This window comes from Mesocricetus auratus, unplaced genomic scaffold (genome assembly GCF_017639785.1).
Source record: "Mesocricetus auratus isolate SY011 unplaced genomic scaffold, BCM_Maur_2.0 Super-Scaffold_100024, whole genome shotgun sequence".
Lineage (NCBI taxonomy): Eukaryota > Metazoa > Chordata > Mammalia > Rodentia > Cricetidae > Mesocricetus > Mesocricetus auratus.
In genome coordinates, this window is record NW_024429205.1 from 21,931,837 (window position 1) to 21,952,014 (window position 20,178).

The 20,178-nt window shown below is 44.3% G+C and overlaps 1 protein-coding gene across 6 annotated transcripts in view; it reads left to right on the forward strand.

Annotated features, from left to right (window-relative positions):
• Clip4 (CAP-Gly domain containing linker protein family member 4) overlaps window positions 1–20,178 on the forward strand; it is an 84,135-nt gene that overhangs the window by 41,911 nt on the left and 22,046 nt on the right. For all 6 annotated transcript variants that reach the window (XM_021229257.2, XM_040730770.1, XM_040730767.1 and 3 more), the window contains 8 exons: window positions 1,380–1,473; window positions 2,372–2,533; window positions 4,086–4,204; window positions 5,409–5,645; window positions 10,001–10,136; window positions 15,182–15,322; window positions 18,626–18,715; window positions 19,444–19,587. In XM_021229257.2, coding sequence (XP_021084916.1) covers window positions 1,380–1,473; window positions 2,372–2,533; window positions 4,086–4,204; window positions 5,409–5,645; window positions 10,001–10,136; window positions 15,182–15,322; window positions 18,626–18,715; window positions 19,444–19,587 — 1,123 coding nt within the window. The remainder of the gene's footprint in view (window positions 1–1,379; window positions 1,474–2,371; window positions 2,534–4,085; window positions 4,205–5,408; window positions 5,646–10,000; window positions 10,137–15,181; window positions 15,323–18,625; window positions 18,716–19,443; window positions 19,588–20,178) is intronic.

Genomic DNA, 20,178 nt, shown 5'->3' on the forward strand with positions numbered 1-20,178 from the left:
GGGCCGAGCCTGTCTGAAGGCCTGGGTACCTCGGTTGTCATGTTGTAATCATGGGCTTTCTCAGATTATATTTTAAACTTTGATCTCATTATTTTTTTAATTAAAACATAATTACAACATTTTTATCTTTCCCTTTCCTCCCTCTAACCCCGCCCATGTACCCTCACTGTTTCCTTTCAAATTCATGACCTTTTTCTTTATTACTTATATGTATATGTGTATATATATATATATGTTACTGAATATAATATAAATACAACCTACTCAGTCTATATAATGTTACTTGTCTGATTTCAGAACTGACCATTTGGCATTGGATAGCCAATAGGGAGCTCTTCTCTGCGGAAGACGATTTCTCCTGATGGCAGCATTCCTTAGTTCTTTGTTGGACTGGGGCTTCATGAGATAGCCCCCTTCCGTGTTAGCATGTCTGTTGATGTTGTCCTTGTTCAGGCAGTTATATTGGTGAGGCTTCATGGGTGTAGTTTCCCTGATGTTTCTAGGAGACACAGTTCACAGCAAACTTCTGATTCTCTGGCTTTTACAGTCTTTCTGTCCTCTCTTATGCTGGGATCTCTGAGCTTGTATGGGAGTTGTTCCACACACCCTTTCTCTGCATTTTGATCAGCTGTGGTTTTCTGTAGTAGTCTCTGTCTGTTGCAAAGAAACAATACTTGGATGAGGGGTGAGGCACACTTACCTGCGGGCACATGGAACTATTTAGAATGTAGTTGAGAATTCTTCTGGTTTAGTTAAGTGGTGATAGTAGGTTCTCTAAGATCTATGACTTCACTGTTCCTGGGTGGGTTGGCCAGGTTTCCAGTATCAGGCACAATCTTCCTCTTGCTGAACTACTAGTTGCTGCCAAGGTGTGCCTGCCACTATTGCACTCTTAGGATATCATGCCATGAGGGCATATCATACCTGGGTTGGAGTGTTGTTTGCTTCCTTTTCTTACAAACTTGCATGGCGCCTTCTAGTGCTATGGAAGCTAGTCCTCAGGGAGGAGGCAGCCAGCTCAGATCCAGCTCAGGTCCTCAGGGTCTTGTGTCTTAAAGCGTATGGTGTCTTCAGCAATAGAGACTTAACTTCCACTTTTAGGAGGCCACCAAGGGCAGCAGCAGTCGCATATGGTGTTTTGAGAGTCTCTTGGACACCACCATCAACTCAAAAGAGGAGTTTTCATGACTGGTGGTGGGGTTTCTGTTAGTCTTTAACTTTTTGGGTAGAGGAACATTGTCAGCCCACATGGGAAAATTTCATTTGAACTATAGACATATATTTTTTTCATGTATTATATGTAAATTTAGGTAAACAGATAAAATGATTCCTTATGACTCTTTCAGACGTCTGTACTGTTATTTCACCTTCTTCCTCAGATTCTTAAGAGAGGCTGCAATGTGAATGATAGAGATGGCCTGACAGACATGACTCTGTTACATTATACTTGCAAGTCTGGGGCTCATGGCATCGGTGAGTACGTGGCTTGCCCCTCCTCACTCTACATCTGTGCCTGTGTAATACCTTGCCAGCCAGTGACCTGGGTGGGGCATCCAGCTGCCCATCTGCTGAGTAGGTGAGGATTCAGTTTGTTCCACTCAAAGCTTTGTTCCTTTCCCCCGGGGATGTCTTGATACCCAATATTTTCTACAGTAGGCTCTGTGCCTAACTGCCCAGTATTTGAGATACCACCCAGAAATCTTCTAGAGGGCTTTCACCAAGTCTGGGTCAAGGTCAGTTTTCTAGCACAGCAGTGTTTCAAGACGCAGGGTAGAGGCTTGTCTCTGAGTTCTATTCCTACTTGTGAAACACATGTGTGGCCTATGTCCAAAATGGCTGTTCTTCGATGCTTTACCAGGGATTAACCTGCCTCTCTTACTAGTAATTCTTTACAGAACTTAAATCGTTAGTGCTGAAGGACCTTTACTTTTTATAATCCACAGTGTGTTATAATCCACAATGTGCTGATACTTCCATAAAATCAAAATGAATTTATAGTCTAAAGGTGAGATCAAGACAAAAGAGTAGCCCAAATATTTCTGCACTGGTCTGGCATTTTTCTTTTAATGCCTTCATTGTATTCCATAGCATGGAGGTCTTAGTTTATTTAAGTGATTTCTTGTCATGCACTTAAGCTGTCAGAATTTTACTCATAATCAGTAATGGCATGGTGAACATCTTCTTGTGTGTGTTTTCACTCCTGAACGGGAGCATTTCCTCAGGTTTAGTTCCTGAAAGGTAAGATTTTTGAAGTATAAATATAGGTTCAGTGTGCTGTTTGCTTTGGCTTTTAAAGAAAGACATTAGACAGGTATGAACTGGGAATTAAGATATGTCCTGAGGAAAAACGATTTACATTTGTTTTCTTCAGGTGATGTTGAGACAGCTGTAAGATTTGCAGCTCAACTTATTGATCTGGGAGCAGACGCGAGTTTGCGGAGTCGCTGGACAAACATGAATGCCTTGCATTATGCTGCATATTTCGATGTCCCAGAGCTTATAAGAGTGATTTTGAAGACATCAAAGCCAAAAGGCAAGTGCTGGCAGATGTTGTTGCCGATGGGTGTTATGTAATGGCGTCCAGATCACTGTTGAGGAGGGCTTTCTTCTGATGCCCTTTGGGTTTGTATGCCTTCCCACCTTGATTTACTTCAGTAGCTTAGAATTTCATTGTTGGATGTTATGTCCTTTAACAAAAGGCTTTGTTTTGTGGGTCTTCCTGTCTCTGCAGATTCCCAGTGTCGTGTGGATTTCATGTGTAACCCATGTGGTGTGCTTCATAATTCTTTGGTCTTGCTTGGGAAGCCAGGGTAGAGCAACAGAGTGTTTGGGCTGGCATTGAAATCATGGGAGGGGTGCCCCTTTTAGGTGTCATTCCTTTCAGACATTCTTTGATACTTTTTAGGAGTTCCCCCACATCTTGATGGTGACACCCTAAAGTTATTTTTCTCTCTGGTGCTCCTCATTTGAGAAGAATTAAGAGTGAGAGAGAAGGGTCTTCTAGCTTAGATAGAGCGCCCAGCGCCATCCCGAGACAAGAGGCGTTTTAGAGATGCAAGAGAAACCTCACAGGAGGTTAGTTTCTGACTTCTGTTCTGCACAATCAGCCAGTCTCTTTAAAATTCCACCTTTCCACCTTGTGACGCTGGGAAGAGAGTCTGTGCCCGTCCGTGGTCCTCGGCTCAGCAGTGTGGGAGTCTCTGTGAGCAGGGGTGTTGTCCCAGGTGTGCAGCCATGCCTTCTTGGTCCCCTGCTGATTACTGTGCAGTTGCGGAGCCAGAGACTCAAAGTAGGATTCTCCATTCCAGATGATTTCCTTCTCAGGTATAATGCAATGTGGTTTACTGTTATTAGAACACCCTTAGAATTGTAAGGTTCCTTTTCTTATTGTGGAGTCCAAATTCGTCTGTTGAGTAGTGTCATGAATAAGTATGTCAGCACTCCTATCTCCAGGTACTTGTTATTGATTTGAGGATTCTGCATTGTTTAGCCATCCCTTTCTGCAAAAGACTTACTAGTAAATAACTATTTTAGCTTTTCAGACTGTCTGGTGTCTGACACGGCCACTCATTTCTGTAGTTGGAGCATGGTGCAGGCTTAGAGAACATGTCTGTACATCAGAGTGCCTGCATTCCCATAAAAGTCTGCAAAACAGGGGGTAGAGTATGTTTGGCCCACAGGGTTCATTTGCTGATTCCTTACTTAAAGTTGACTTCCTTACTGTGTGTTACAAGGTGTGTTACATTGCAACGAAATGCCTGCCAGTTTCGTGAGCGGGCATGGAAAACTAGTTATTTCACAGGTATGGATTGCTACATTCACTGCCTCTAGTTTATTTAGGATAGCTGGGAAACGAGTGATACACCACTCCATTTTATAAGGAATTATGCTGAAGTAGGAGGGTATCCATTTTGTTATTTTAGGCAAATTATAATTATGAAGACTTGTCCCACTGTGAAATATTGCATTGCAGGGGGCTAAATCTATGAGGCTAAAACCCCCTCCCTGAGCCCCCTCCCCATCTTGGAAATTGTGATAGCTGAATTTAAAGTTTTAGTTAATATATTTGTGATGTTTAATTGTAGATGTGGACGCCACTTGCAGTGACTTCAATTTTGGGACAGCCCTGCATATTGCAGCATATAACTTGTGTGCAGGAGCTGTGAAAACCTTACTGGAGCATGGAGCAAACCCCGCATTCAGGGTAAGAGGCTGAAGCAAGAGAATGAAAACATCTCACAGTATCTCTAGTGAAGAAGTGAATTTGGATGTTGTTATTTATCCCTCCATCCCGTTTTCTGACTGGCCTACTGGACATCTCAGAATGGTTTTTAATTGGTTCCTATCTTTCCTGATATAAAGTAATGTGAACCCTCATTGTTTGGGATTAAAATGCCTCGGGAGAGTCTGTTTGTAAGCTCTTCCTTGAGAGAGCCAAGTGAGATGATTTTTTTAAATGATAGGTTTTAAATTATATAAATACCATGCAATGAACTGGGCTTATAGCTGGCTATTTTATCTTGTCACAGATAAACAACTCCAGGATACAGTCTCTCCTTCAGAGGGAGAGCTGCACAAGTTTCCTGATTGCAGCTTAGGTGTACTTGATAGTATAGAGATTGTTGTCACTATTTCTGAAGTCTGAGTTGTTGCATGACCAGGCCAGGTGGCTGAGGTCACAGAGCCAGTGTGGCAACTGTAGGATAGCAGAATGTAGTCATATGGCCCTTAATGCCAGGGACAGGTTCTGAGAAACATCGTGGGGGAGATTCTCTATCTCTGTACAAACTTGATAGAGGGAACTTACATAAACTAAGGTGGCTGTGAGGTGGGGTCACTATGTATGGGGCCCTTGGTTGGTTAAATGTCCGTAAGGCGTGTGTATGGGTGTAGCTGGGTCTCAGATTGGGTAGCTGGACACCCTGCTACTTCACTGAGCTCATGTGTGGCCAGGCACATTTCTCTGCCCTGGTCCTTGCCCATCTCATACGGGATGACTTCCTCTTCCTCCCCTCCCCTTTGCATCTCTGGGTGAGTGCATCTTGTCAGTGAGGAGTCCATCACCATCTTTATGCCATCAGCTCCTCTATAGCCACCTCTGTGCCCATGCTCTCTGTGCCTTGGTGTCTTTCTACAGCTCGGCTCCTGGTTAGCACAGCATAAAATCCATTGATGTTCTGTCTGTCCTGTGCGTGTGTGTACTCTTTGAGGGCAGAGTGTTTAGTTTCCTTCACTGTGGTATCGTTAGCACCTAGAATGGTTCCTGGTACAGTGGAGGAGTTCATTGAGTCGCTTTGAGTAAACAGATGACTGTGTCTGACTTAAAAGTCCTCTGTTAAGAATTGCAGATGGCTGTCTAGTGCTCTCAGCATGTAAGAACTGAAGTTTTCCTCTTGTCTCTGTGGCAGAATGACAAAGGACAGACCCCTGCGGATGTTGTTCCAGACCCTGTGGGCATGCCTCTGGAGATGGCCGATGCTGCAGCAACTGCTAAGGAAGTCAGGCAGATGCTCTTGGATGCGGCGCCTCTGTCCTGTACCATCTCTAAGGCCACACTCTCAAACTGTGATCATGGTACCAGCAAGGCCATGCTGACGTCTCTCGGCCTGAAGCTGGGGGACCGTGTTGTCATCGCAGGACAGAAGGTACAGTAAGTCGCTGTGGTCCCTGAAGCTCTTGTTAGGGTCCTCACCCCTAGTCTGTGTCTAGGGATTGTGTGTCACAACGGTCACAATTTTGAGTTGTGGGGAAAAGCTTCAACACGTGGACAGAAAAATACTTGATTGAAAATGTGCATTTTTTTGAGACAGGGGTTCTCTGTGTAACCCCCCCGGCTGTCCTAGAACTTGCTTTATAGACTGGGCTGGCCTCATTTCACAGTTATCTGTCTGCTTCTGCCTCCCAGGTGTTGGGATTAAAAGTGTGTACCACCGCCCAGCAAAAATGTGTAATTTAATGTAAGTTTACTGACACTTATGGAGGGCAGGTTAAGAATGTGAGCTAGTTGAACTTGATAGGGAGGTCTTTTTACTTACATGGGGGAAATGGCACAGAGGAGAGCTGTTGGATGAATTTAGAGGCAGGAGCTGAGAATGACCTTTGCTGTGTCTCCTCTGACCCTCCATGCCAGTGGCGCTTCTCCTGCCAGCTGAGGGAAGGAGACCTTTATTACTGTTCTGCTTCGAAATCTCACAAATGAGACATTGAGATGTCACAAAACCTACAAACAGGAGGTCGGTCAGTGTCTCTTTACATAAAGGCTTAGCAGACAGATGGAGCTGCAGTTTCTGTGTGGTCTTTGCTGTGATGGTTTCCCTCTTCTCTTTGATACCTCTTTTGGGAGCTTTTTTTTCCCTTCAGTGCTGGGACTTGAGCACAGGGCCCGGTGAAGCTTGGGAAGAGCTGCACCACTGAGCCACACTCACTCATTAGCGGTGTTTATTCTTAGTTCTGAGGTAATAGGGTGCTCTAAGTGTGGAGCGGAACAGGAAGGTGTGCCCAGATGTTAACCTTTCGGCTGCTCACACCTCAGTATCTGGATGAATGACGAGGCTGCTCAGAGAATGGTGAAAGCTGAAGCTTGATCTAGTGGGGGAAACTGGATTGAAACAGCCACAGATGCGAGGAATGACATCCACCCATTTACAAAGCAATAGGACGTTGGCCAGCTTTTCACAGGCTGCAATTAAAACGCCAGGAAATTGAATATATAAGTATATATTGAATATATAGGTTTTAAAAAATATGGCTGAACATCAAGTCTTTGTAGCATTCCTCTAACTGTGACTTAGAAGGGCTTGAAGAGATTACTGTCTGTTGCAAAGAGAAGTTTTCCTTGATGAGGGGTGAGGACTACACTTAACTGTCGGTATGAGGATAATTGTTTAGTTTGGTATGGTTACGCTGATTTACATACAAGCAACATTGAACAGACAGCAGGTTATATATATATGTATGTATATATATATATATATATAGGAATGTATATGTGTAGACATGCACATATGTATAACAACAATTAACGAAAGAAGAGGCCATGAGCTTGAAGGAGATGGAGGAGGAAGTGTATGGGAGGTTTGGAAAGGAAATGGGAAATGATGAGATTTCATTAAAGTTAATTTACTTTTGAATTGGATAGTTTTACATCCAGTAGAAGTGTCTGTTATGTAGCTGAGGACGATTTTGAACTCCAGATCTTCCATCTTCCTGAAAATGGAGATTGTAGTATATAACACTAGATCCAGCTAGTTTTATATTTGCTCTGTGTGTGTGAGAGAGAGGGGGGAGAGAGAGAGAAAGAAGAGAGAGAGAGAAGGAAGGAGGGAGGAAGGGGAAAGGGAGAAAGGAGAGAGATAATGCATGTGTGTGTGCGTGGGTGTGGGTGCGTGTGCGTGTGTGTGTGTGTGTGTGTGTGTGTGTGTGTGTGTGTGTGTGCATAAATATGGAAGCCTGGAGGATGACTTAGGTGTCTTCCTCAGTTGATCTCTACTTTATTTATCGAGACCCAGTCTCTCACTGAACTTGGAGCTTGCTAGTTCTGCTATGCTGACTGGCCAGCGAGCCCCAGGGATCCCTGTTTGCACCTTCCCAGAGCTGAGATTATTGGCATGTGCCACAATGCTTGACTTTTCAGTGTGGGTGATGAGGATTGAACTTAGTCCTTATGATTATGATATCCCTAGCCCCCTTGAGTTAATTTTTGAGAGTACCAATTATAGCTTGGGTTTCTTCTATTTTTAACCATGTGGTTGCTTATTTGTTACAATACCATGCCCTGGGCTCTTCACGCATCCCTTGAACATGTATGTTGGGGGTTGTTTCTGTGTGTTGTTCTGATGATCCCCCTGTCTTCAGTGCTATCATCATCATCATCATCGCTTGCATTGGCAAACATCCATGGGGTTCAGCCTTCAAGTTCCTTGCCAAACTGTTTGATAATTTTAATTCCTTTCATTTTCCATGTGCATTTTAGAATTTGTTATTTCTATAAAAAATCCTTCTAGAATTTTGAATAGAGTGTTGATGAGTCTAGATCTGGCTGAGTAGATTTTATATCTTAAGCTCAGTATCTTCTTGTGCTCTATGGGCTTTAGATTATTTAACCAACTTCTGTGGTTTTAACCATTTAGGTATTGCATATGATTTGCTGGATTTAGACTTAATACTTTCCAAGTTTTTTTCTGTGCTATTGCTGAAATTTCCTTTTCTGGTTGTTCATTTCTAGTATGTAGAAATAGTTGATTTTTTGGATATTGGCCACGTGTCCTTAGCTTGTTTACTTAGTGGATTCTCTGTATACAATCATCTTGTCTTCTCATCCTTTTTCTCTCCCCCCCCCCCAGAGGTCTCATTGCATTGCTAGGTGTGGTTTTTGTGTGGATGTCATTTGTCAAGTTGACGAGGTCCTCAGTTGCCATGGTGTGTCTTTTCTTTAAGCTGTCATCAAGGAGGATGCTGCAGTTGGTGGTAGTGCCTTCTCTATCTTTGTTCCCTTCAGTGTGTAGACAAGCGGATTGTGTTGGGTAATTTTCTCAATGACCAGCTTTGCATCCCATTGGAGACCTCCCTTAGTCACCATGTAGTATTCTACTTATTGGTATGTTTGATTGGCTCTAAGTTTGTTGAGAATGTCTAAGTTTGTGTTCTAGAGAGATGATGGTCTGTAGTTGTGTCTTTGCTCATTTTTAGTGTCAAGGTAATGTTGGTTTCCCAAAATGCCTTGGGAACCAGCTTCTTCACTTAAATTCTAGAAGAGCTTGTGAAGAATTTCTATTTTGTTCATACAGTTTTGGTAGTATTTACCATTGAGGCCATCTGTTCCTGGGAGCTTTTTCCTTTTTTTAGTTTTAAATCACAAATTCATGGGTTAGCTTTTTTTTTTTGAGTGTTTGTATTTTTCAAGGAATTTCAGTGTTTTATACTGCTTTTAAAATGGGTGGGCAAAGCTGTTTGTAGTATTGGTTCATCTTTTTAAATATTGGTAGTAATACCCCTCTCTTGTTGGTGACGTTGGTTTTGTGTCTTTTTTCTTTCTTTTTTAAAAAATGGTCTTTGTTTAGTGGCTTAATAATTTTTATTCCTCAAAGAATAAATCCCTCAAAGAATATTGGCTTCATTGTTTTTTTTTCGTATTGTTTCTTTGTTCTCAGTTTATTTGAATATTTATTCCTCACTCTTTTTCTGGCTTTGAGTCTTAGTTTGCTGAGGTGGGATACTGATTTTAGACTGTTTCTGAGGTACACATTCCTCTCTAAGCCATGGTAATCTCAGCACTCCAGAGGCAGAGGCAGGCAGATCTCTGTGAGTTCAAGGCCACCCTTGAGTTCCAGGACAGCCAAGGCTACACAGAGAAGCCCTGTCTTTAAACAAAAAACAAGCAAGCAAAACCAACAAATAAAAAATCCAAATTCATTTTTTGTTTCACGTGTTTGGGCGTTTTGCTTGCATGGTGGTCTATGCACCACTTGTGTGCCGGGTCCCACGGAGGCCAGAAGAGTACATCAGAGTCCCTGGGACTGAAGTAACAGACAGTTGTGAGCTGTGAAACCAATTTTTAAAACTTCCGTAAAAGACATGTGGGTGCTGGGAGTTGAACTCGGTCCTCTGGAAGAGCAGTCAGTGCTGTTAACTGCTGAGCCTTCTCTCCAGCTCTCTCTTTTACATTTGTATGCTTCTGTTTTGGGTGGAGTGCTCTGTAGATACTGGTTTAGTTGAGTTCGTTTATAGGTGGCTTCCTATATTTCTGGCTTGCTCAACCTGAATCCCACTGTAACATGGACTTTCCTTTCCAGTTCTTTTGGGAAAGAGCATCACCTGGGAAGTATCCCATGTCTCCCTGGTAAACGCCTTTGCCATTAACAAACAAACAAACAAAAAGGTTTGGCAAAGTTCTTTATTCAGAAGTCTGTTTTGAAAGACATAAAAAGTAATATTGCTAAGAACAGGATGTTTAGAATTACTAATAAGGCTGAAAACATATTTTGATTCATATTTTCTCTAGGTTGGGACATTAAGATTTTGTGGAACTACTGAGTTTGCAAGTGGGCAGTGGGCTGGCATTGAGCTGGATGAGCCAGAAGGAAAAAACAATGGGAGTGTTGGGAGAGTCCAGTATTTCAAGTGCACCCCCAAACACGGTAAGATCGAACCCAGGGCCTGACTGACCGTATTCTCCCACTTTAGTTTTAAATTAAACCCTTTCCTGGTTACTCGTGTAAGGTGTAAGAGGGTGTGGATGGAGGATATTTTAAACGCAGGAGCTGTCATACCATGTTCCTGCTGATGAGGATGATTTAAAGGAGGGAAGTGGTGCTGCTGGAGACAGAGGGACGGTTGGAGGAGGAAGGTCCTGAGAAGTTGACAGGGTGGTGCCCGGGTTAGCCTGGCGTTAGTCCAGGCATGGCTCACCCTCCCTAAGGACAGACATGCTGGGAAGATGCTTCTATTTTCTCAGAAAATGAGAAGTGAGGTCATTTTCTGATGTAAGGAGAGGGGCTTGGGGGTGGATGGAGGTGGGGGAGAAGAGGATGGTGATGGACAGTGAGGAGAGAGGGACGGTGACCAGTCAGGGCAGTACAGGAGGCAGCCATGCGATGCCAGGGCCTAACTGTAGACTTGTGGACATAAACGTAGAGTAGTAAGCAGGCTAAGTCCTCTTCTCATCAAGGCTTGGCAGACTGTTTGGGAATAGCTACTGATTAAGCAGAGTATCTGGTTTACCCGGGTTGTTTCTTCTAGAATGTTCTACCAGAAGTCTACAAGAGAGCTGAGGACAGATGAAGCAGGCTGACTAGAGGAAAGGATGTTAGAATCCAAGGTGGCCAGGGAGGAAAAGGAGGCTGTGACTGGGAGGAGAACCCAGGAGGACGTGCTGGGGTCTGTGGTTCCTGACCCCAGGGACTTGAAGGACTGATCCAGGCTGTGGTGATTTAGGGAACCAGTTAGCAGGAGTCACAGGCACCTGGTAGTGATGGTAAATAGAGAATATGATGATTTCAGGAAGGGAATTTCTGTCTACCTGCCCTGGGATTCATTAGAACTGATCGTGTGTGTGTGTGTGTGTGTGTGTGTGTGTGTGTGTGTGTGTGTGTGTGTGTGTGTGTGTGTGTGTGTGTGTGTGTGTGTGTGTACACCAGCATGCATGTGGAGGCCAGAAGTGTTGTTTCACTGGGTCTTGGACTCAGCTACTCTGGCTGGCCAGCCGCTGAGCTCTAGGGATTCTCCTGGTCTATGCCCCGAAATGCTGGGATTACAGTCACATGCCAGCATGTTGTATGGGTACTGGGGACTAAACATCCCAATTGAGCTGACTTTTCGCCTTCTCTGGGGTGGGTAGTTTTGAGGTGAGAGATGTCTCATGAGTGAAATGACACTATGAGGTGGGTGGGCCCACTATCGAGCTTAGTACTCGCTGCTGTGAGTACAGTTAGCCAGGAAGGGGTCTCACCAGCCCGGTTCTGTGGATCATCTTGTGGTGGTATCAGACCACAGAGAGGGACTTTGCTGTCAGGAGGCAATGAGCCATGAAGAATTTGAGAAGCTGGAAAAGCAGTGAGACCAACTTTGACTCTGCTCCGGAGCTGGGACAGTCCTTTCTCTTCCTGACAAATGTTTGTTTAAATTTATTCCCATCCTCCCTCTTCCCTCCTCCTGGCACCCCCCCTTTTGGTTTCCGTCTCTTAACACTGAGGTCAGTCTGCCATTGTCACTGTGTTGTTGATGTTTCCCTTTTCTGTGGCATCGTCTGCATGCTCGCCCAGTTCAGTTGGAAGGGGACAGCACACTGATGAGAACTGTGGGGTTTGGAGTCTTGACTGCTGGGATGTGATCAGCACCTCTCCTCGGGGCTGTGTGACCCCTGACCTGTTCTTGTCCCATCTGGCTGCTATAAAACAGGACACTTAGTGCTCTTTCTTTGTCCAGTCAGATTCTTCCCGAGTTTACTCACTAGTTTTGCTGGAGCACAACTTTCTGAATGAAGACTCATAGCGTAAAACTCGAACTCTGCATTCTGACAGCGTGCTGATTTCTTCCCTATTTCATGTGGTCGTTTGGGCTAAGGAATGGGAGATTGTAGCGCGTGCCCCCTTAGTATTTTGAAGACAGCGTTATCTAATGTAGAAATTGGCAAACTTTTACTGTAGAGACCAGAGAGTGACTCCTTTGTGGGCCTCAGGGTCTCTGTTGTGGCGGCTCAACTCTGCTGTTACAGTGAGTGAGTAGCCGCAGGCTGTGTAAACAGATCGAAGAGGCTCTGTGCCGTGACAACTGCATAGCCCAGTGGTGGCCAGGTTGCCTCTCACTCACCCAGGCATCTCAGATTAGTGCTTAGGAGTTCCAAGGTCTTCTTTCCTCCTCTCAAAAGCTTCCATTTTCTCTCTAGAAAATAAATTTCTCTTAGAATTTATACCACTTTATTCATTGCTGGTCTTTAATGGGGTTGAACACATTAAACAAGCCGTGTTATCTGAGGATTCATTGTTCTTCATTTAGAAGAGAGTGCTGTGTGCTTCCTTTTGGTGAGCCGTAGAGCCAGCCGTGTGTCGGCCTCTGGGGAAAGCCGTTGAGTTTGCTGGTTACCAGGCAGCAAGGAGCCTGCCCTGGGCTTGCTGCAGACTCTGCCCAGCCACACCTTCAGGAGTGGTTGTCCTTTGCCCAAGCGACTTGAAAATAATGATAATAATGACACATGGACAAACAAGGCCTGTGCAGATGAGGGATTGTGTGCAGTCTAATTCTTTTAAGCCATTAGAATCAAATATTTGATTAGCCTTTGAAACAAATATATTTCTATATGGAAATTTCCTTTGGAGATTATCAAAGAAAAGCCATTTTCCCTCGAATGAGAAAGGACGGGATCTAGGCTGGGGTTGCATCCCAGCACCTCATGAAATGCATGAGGTGGTACACCCTGTAATCCCAGCTAGGGGCCATGGTGTGTTACACGAGACCTTGCCTCAAGTAAAAACAAAAGAAAGCAGATCCCCTATTGAACATTATGCATGATATTACTGACACTAATCAAACAAATGAGAAATAAATTTGTACTCTATTCTCATGTTTGAATTTTTAGTTTTTTGTTTGATTGCCTATATCCACATAAATTTACCACAGATGTAATACAATGTTATAATGTAATAGTAATATTTTCCTTTTTTTACATTTATGTATCTGTGTATATGTATCTGTGTGTGTGTGTTTGTGTGTGTCTATCTGTGTATATATATCTGTGTGTTTGTACTTCTGTGTGTGTGTGTGTGCTTCTGTGTGTGTGTGTGTGTGTGTGTGTGTGTGTGTGTGTGTGTGTGCCCGCCATGGTGTGTGGAGGTCATAGGTCAGCCTGTGGGCGTTGGTTCTCTTCAACTATGTGAGGCATTGAACTCAGGTTGTCAGGCTCTTATGAGCCTTCCTACTGGCCTGGTTTCTAATTTTCTTGACTGGGTTTCATGAATGATTCTGTCTTCATTGTTGTTGGTGGTGACGCATTACAGTAGGCACCATTACTGTGTGTGGCTTCAGTTCCCCATAGTCAACATACATCATCGTAAGATATCCTGGGGGTGGGCAGGGATGACCACATCCTTTTAAGTCATTGCCTATAGTACCTTGTTAGGGGTTCTATGCTGATTCCTCCTGTACTGGATTTCTAGATTACATTTTACCATGGGTCTGGATAGGAAAAACATAGTCTATGTAGAATACCTGGGGACGTATCTGGGCTGATAGAGGGAGATCAATTTCATGTGTATTCTTGCTAGACAATTACTTTTTTTCCTAGATTTTATTTTCTTCCAGAAGTGTCCCTGGAATATGGTAGTAAAGTAGACATCAGTACATTTTGATAAACTAGAAATACTGGGCCTCTTACAATTTATCCTTTTCTCCTACAAGCATAACCTCATAGCCTATGCATGTACCTCTAACTTTATTTCCTTATAATTAATTCCATAAGGAGAATTAGGTAGGAATTCCCAAGTTCCAAAAAAATGTAGAAACTCATGAATCCAGAATAGAGTATTTCCCTCTTTAAACCTTGGCAGATTTAATTGTGATTATCTTTGTCATCAATATCATTATAGTCAAACTTTATTCTGTGTGTGTGTGTGCGTGTGTGTGTGTGTGTGTGAGCGTGCGCGCGTGCGGCACAATTGGTAATAGAAGGAATTTAGAATAGAAAGTCAAGGACAACCTCAGGTCAATGACATGAAAGATAATTACAAATAAGTTTAAAAAAACAGGAAAATCAAGAGAAGGTCATGTAGAGTGCAAAGGAGAAAAAAATTTTAAAGGTTTTCAGGGAAGTCTGTAGCTGGCAGTTGTCAGCTATGAGCAGAGAGGCCACATCTGTAAGGGTGTGATTGTTCTTATCCTGCTTTCCCTGATCACGTTCTGTATGGTGGACGTGTGTTAGGTGGTAAACACTCAGAGTGTAATGTACACTTTACGACTATTTTCTTTTAAAGTGTGTTAGGGAGATAATCTTGGTATTTATAGTCTGTTCAGTGTCTGTGTACTTATTCAAACTGGATATTTTATTGTCTCCATAAACTCTTTCTCAGTGGGATTTCATACTCCTAGATGCTATAGGTAGGCAGTCCCCTGCCTCTGTTCCCTTTCCTTCCTCAACATACACTGTATTGTTTTTGATTGGCAGGCATCGAGGGCTAGTCCTTTGGGGAAGATTATTGTATACAGTTAAACAGATGTGTTGTGTCTGTACTGTGTGTAAGGCAGTGTGATTAGTTACAGGGGGAGAGTGCCGACAAGGGGAAGATGAGACGGGTGTGAAGAGCTGTGGTGTGGGAGGGGACAAGGCGTGGCACGACTTACACTGTGTAGTAGCTTACTCTCAGTCACTCAGAGAACATGGTAACTCTTATACATGACTTAGACGCGGCATGACTTACACTGTAGTAACTTACTCTCAGTCACTCAGAGAACACAGTGACTCTTATACATGACTTTTTCCTCTGGAGTATGTATCCCTTACATGGTTCCTACATTATTGTGTATTTAGTCTTGGCAACTAGATTGTACACTCTCTGAGGGCAAGTGCCATGTCTCATTACAAGATGTGTGGTAGGTACTAAATAGAGCCTATGTTAGCAACAGTTAACATTTGCCCTGTATTTGAAATGCTTCAGTTGCTCCACACTAACTACAATTGTGTCTTTGCTCTCAGGTATTTTTGCACCCCTTTCAAAGATAAGTAAAGTAAAAGATGGGAGGAAAAATACCACACACACTCCTTCCACAAGAGCGGCGCCTCACATCCGATCTCAGAAGGTTGATGTAGCTCACGTCACATCCAAAGTGAATTCTGGTAGGTCAAGCTGGGAAGATAGATCATGACCACCTAAACCATATTTCAAATTGTATTTGTGGGATTCATGGTATTTAGACGGTTTCACTGTTTTTTTAGTCCACCACAAAAGCTGAATCTCACAAAACCTAGACCTTTGTGGTTTTGGCCTCAGTTGTGAATAATAACTTAAGACCCAGCAATGGTAGCTTTGTCCTTTCCTGTCCTTTCCTGTCCTTTCCTGTCCTGTCCTGTCCTTCCCTTCCCTTTCCCCTTCCCCTTCCCCTTCCCTTCCCTTCCCTTCCCTTCCCTTCCCTTCCCTTTCCCTCCCTTCCCTTTCCCCTTCCCCTTCCCCTTCCCCTTCCCTTCCCTTCCCTTCCCTCCCCTTTCCTTTCCCTCCCCCTTTTTCTTTCCCTCCCTCTTTCTCTTTCCCTTTCCCTTTCCCCTCCCCTCCCCTCCCTCCCTGATTCTCCGTGTGCTTCCAGGGCCCCATGATTGGCTTCAGTACTGGATTTTATGCCTCCAATGAGTATTCACAAAACATGACCGAGTTCCTGCTCCTGCCTCTTCTGTGACTTCCCTCTGTGGTTGGCCGTGCTTTGCCCCTCTGTCCTGCTGCTCACAAGTGTTCACTGTCCTCTGTGCCTCTCCTCACCGGTGGGCTGCCCATGGAGGTCCTTGCTGTTCCTCACTCCAGACAGATCCTGCTCCTCCCTCAGCAATCCAACTCATTTAACCTCCTTGTTCTCCACCTTTGTGTGTGTATTCTTTTAATCTGTGTAGCCCAGTCGTCTTGTCTGCTGATTGCTTTATTTGTGTACATCTTTTGTGCTCAGTCAAATTCTAGATTTAAGTAGACTGTGAGTAGAGGTTGTGATTTGTATTCATAGAAGCACAAAGGAGATATGCAGTAAATATGTGTTAGCCCATTGGTAGCTGGAGCAGAAGGGCTTTCCCCCATCTAAAAGGACGTCATCCAGACGTTCGTTTGTCTGTCTCTGCTGTTCGTTTGCTCGCTCATGTGCCCATGGTTGACCTCATGATTACTGCGATGTTAAAAATCCCTGATATCCAACAGGGAGGAAAACCTCCTATCTTATTCTTAAAGATTGTCCCCCTTCTTTGGGGAAGTCACACTTCCTTACATATTTTATAATATGTTCTAAAGTCTCTTTAAAAACCAATCTACTGAAGTTTAAGTGGACACCACATTTTATCCTTTTGCCAGTTTAAAAAGCTGATATTGTTACAGCCATCTTTACTTCTGTGCTTGGAATATTTTTTCTGTTTAGTTGGGTAATTTAAGGTATATTAACATGATTGTCAAGTCTTTTTTTTTTCTGTAGATATTCTTGACACTTTATACCTGGGGCCATATAATGACACCTTCCCCTCAAAAAACCCAAACCAAAATACTTAGAGTGTGTCACATTCATGCTCTCAGAATGAAAATTAAGGTGTGCTCTCCTGAAATGAGCTTCAGCAGAAACAGAAAGAATAAAATGCTGTGCACTTGTGCACGAATACACACACACACACACACACACACACACGCACGTACACACACACACACACAGACACACACACACACAGATGTCAAGGAATGGGGTGATTGAAGTAACATCAGTAGCTGAGAGCAATGCGTGTGTCCTGGTTGGGATATTGTCCTGTAATTTTGTGAAATGCTGTTTTGGGGGAAGCTGGGCAGATACACAAAGAGATCTTTATATCATTTTTAAAACTTCATGTCATCTTGATGATAGTTCAAATGAAAGGGGAAAATTGAACTTTAGGACTGAAATATAAAATAATTGGAAACTGCACTCTGCAGCTGCTGTAGTATCTCATTTCCTCCGTGGGCCACTGGAGTAACTTCCCTGGCCTCTGCTTCTAGCCTTCCGTGCTCTTCCTTTCACCTGTGGCTGTTAAAGAAATGTCACATAGCTGGATGTTTGTCCAGGCCAGTCCAGAACAAACTCATTCTTGACAGGATACTCCCACCTGTCCTTTCTCTACAGGAGACTTGAAGCCACCCCACCTCCAGACCTTCCCCCCAATCTCCAGGCCTCTCCCCCTTCTCTCCAATCCTCTCCCCTCCCCCACCTCCAGTCCTCCATTCCCTTCCCTCCAGCCCACCCCCTTCTCCTTCTTTTGCAGAACTAGGAATTGAACTCAGGGCTTGGTAGTGACAGCCAATGCTGTCCAGTTGAGCTGCACCATCAGCCAGAGTTATGCCCTCTGAGGTTTACTGTTACCTGCTTGCTCAGTTTACCTCATCTGAGTCCCCAGAGGACTCCTTCTCAGCCAAGCTACCCCCATGCTGTGCCATTCTGCAAGCTTTTCTCTCTGATTTTCCAAACCCCCATTCTCACTTCTTCCTACTAGACCTCTGGTGTGGGGGAAGAAACTCACCCACTCAAGCCCCAACTCAGAGTGAGGTCTTGATGAGCCCCCGGTTCTCTTGCTGAGTTCCCACCTCCCCTCCTTCACTAGTCCTTCGGATGAGGTGAACTCACACAGTCACTAGCTCTGAGGTCTTAACCATACTAAATGGAAGGGTCCTCTTCAGTGACAGGACTATGTCTTGTTTTGATTTGCAGCAGGGTCCTATGTAGGGTTCTTCACTCAAAATACTCTTTGAGTTGACTGGGAATGCAAGTGGGGAAGACCCATTTGCTCTTTAAATAAATTGATACAGTTGATATGAAAGTCTTATTCAACAGCAATTACTATTCAAGTTTTGTTCCCCAGATGGGATTGCTGTAGGAACAGTATCATATAAGTTATTTCCAAGTCCTACTCATCTGTATCTCAGCAGTGACAGGGTTGCCACATCCTCAGGCATGACAGAGAACTCCTGAGCAAGCCTGTTGAGTATCAGACATTTCAGAGATCTTCAGCCGGGCTGTACTGCGAATCCATCCTGTTTCTCAGCTCTGCAGTGCAGGAGTCTCGAGGCTGCGTGCTCCTGCTCGTGCTCGGCAGGCGCTGTGTGCTGGGCTGTGTCCTGGGCTGTGTCCCACTCCTTCTCAGTACCACGAACATTGGTACTGGTTCTGTCTATCCAGTGTCTTCAGTGTGGATCCTAGCACTCAGCAGACAGAGGCTGGCAGATCTCTGCGAGTTCGAGGCCAACCTGGTCTACAGAGTGAGTTCCAGGACAGCCAGGGCTACACAGAGAATCCCTGTCTCAAAACAAACCACAAAAGAAGTAGAAAAGATTGAGATGTTGAGAAATATATGTACTTTAAAGAAAATGCATTTTCTTGTTTACTGTTAAGCAAAATTGTCTTTTGCGAAACCATTTTTGTGTTTATTTATCAGGGTTGATGCCATCAAAAAAAGAGAATGCTTCTGACTCCACACTCTCCTTGCCTCCCAGTGAAGAGCTGAAACCTGTAGCAGAAAGTGATGGTAATGTAACCCACCACTTCCCGTTCCAATGCTGCATCTCCTGGTGAGACTTTGAGTTAACACAGTGCAAAACAGCTTGCATGACTTGTGTTACAGCTGGGAAGGAAAAACCACCGTGGTAAAAACTACCCCTTTAAAAATACAGACTCCTGTAATCAGTTTCTTAGCAAGCATAGAGAATGCCGGTTTAGCAGGAGGTGGTCCACAGTGCAGGAGGCGTGGCCAGCCTTTCAGTGTGTGGAGAGAAGACCCCAGCAGTCTTGCTTACCTTCAAGTTGAATACAGATGTTTCAGGGTTAAAAATTATGTCGCCTTAAAACATGCTGGTAGTGTGTGTGTGTGTGTGTGTGTGCGCGCGCGCACGCGCGCGCGTGCGCACGCATGCATGTGTGTCTGCAGGGACTCTATTACAGCTTCCTTGAAGGAGAGTGGGAGTGATTGGGGGTTAGATTAATTGATAGGGTAGAGCCCCCTACATAAGATAGTTTATTATGAATGCTTAAACTTTTCTGCTTGTGTAAACAGCGATCTATTTTGTGGGTAAACAACCGTGCTTTCGGTGAAATCAGGCATTTAATTTGATACTAGATAATCCACAATTGAGGAACTAAATGAAGCGTTTCAGGAGAATTTGCTCAGAAAACATCTTATTAGTCCTTTTCTTTTCTTTGTTTGATTTTGCTTTTAAAATACCCTTTAAAGTCTGATCTTTCCTGTTCCCCTGTCAGTTACCCAGCCTGGGTCCATCAGCAGCTCCTCCTCCACATCCTCGCTGGACCACAAGCAGAGCCACCCGAAGAAGCTGGCTACAAGCAGCAATGGCAAGAAGACTCTCAGCAAAAGCCCCTCTCTCCCATCCAGAGCCAGTGCTGGTATCTATGGCCTTTTCAACCAGGCTTTCTTGGTGTTTTTTATCTTGGTTTGTTTGTAAGTGGATTTGCTGTTTTTAATGTGTAGAAGGAGCCCTTTACCCTTAACCTTTTACCCTTCCCCTCCTCCCATTATCCTTCCCCTCTTCCCCTCCCTGCTTCTGTCCACCCCCTTCTCCCAGGTAGATTGAGCTGAGCTCTTTGGGTGGCACTGTGTGGAGCCTTTACTACTTGACCCTTGGCTTCAGTCACTGAGTTTCTTGCTGTGCCCTAGCTGCCCCACCCACCCCTGCCTGCCCCAGCCCCCAGTCAGGATTCCTGGCTCTGCAGTTGGACTTGAGAAGCTGCATTTACTGTCATCTAATCCCGCTCTCTCACACGCCTGCCTGTCGTTTTCCTGTTTAGAAAAGCATCTTTGCTCTGCTTTTGCTGAGGCCATTTTAATACTGTTCAGGAGAGGCTCAGGGGTCCTCCCAGACGACAGTGATGTGGGGACCACAGCTCCCTCCCCCATCATTGCTCCTTAGGGTGTGTGCAGACAGGGAGTGAATGCACCCTGCCAGGCCTTCAGCTGCAGTCCACTTAGATGGTGTT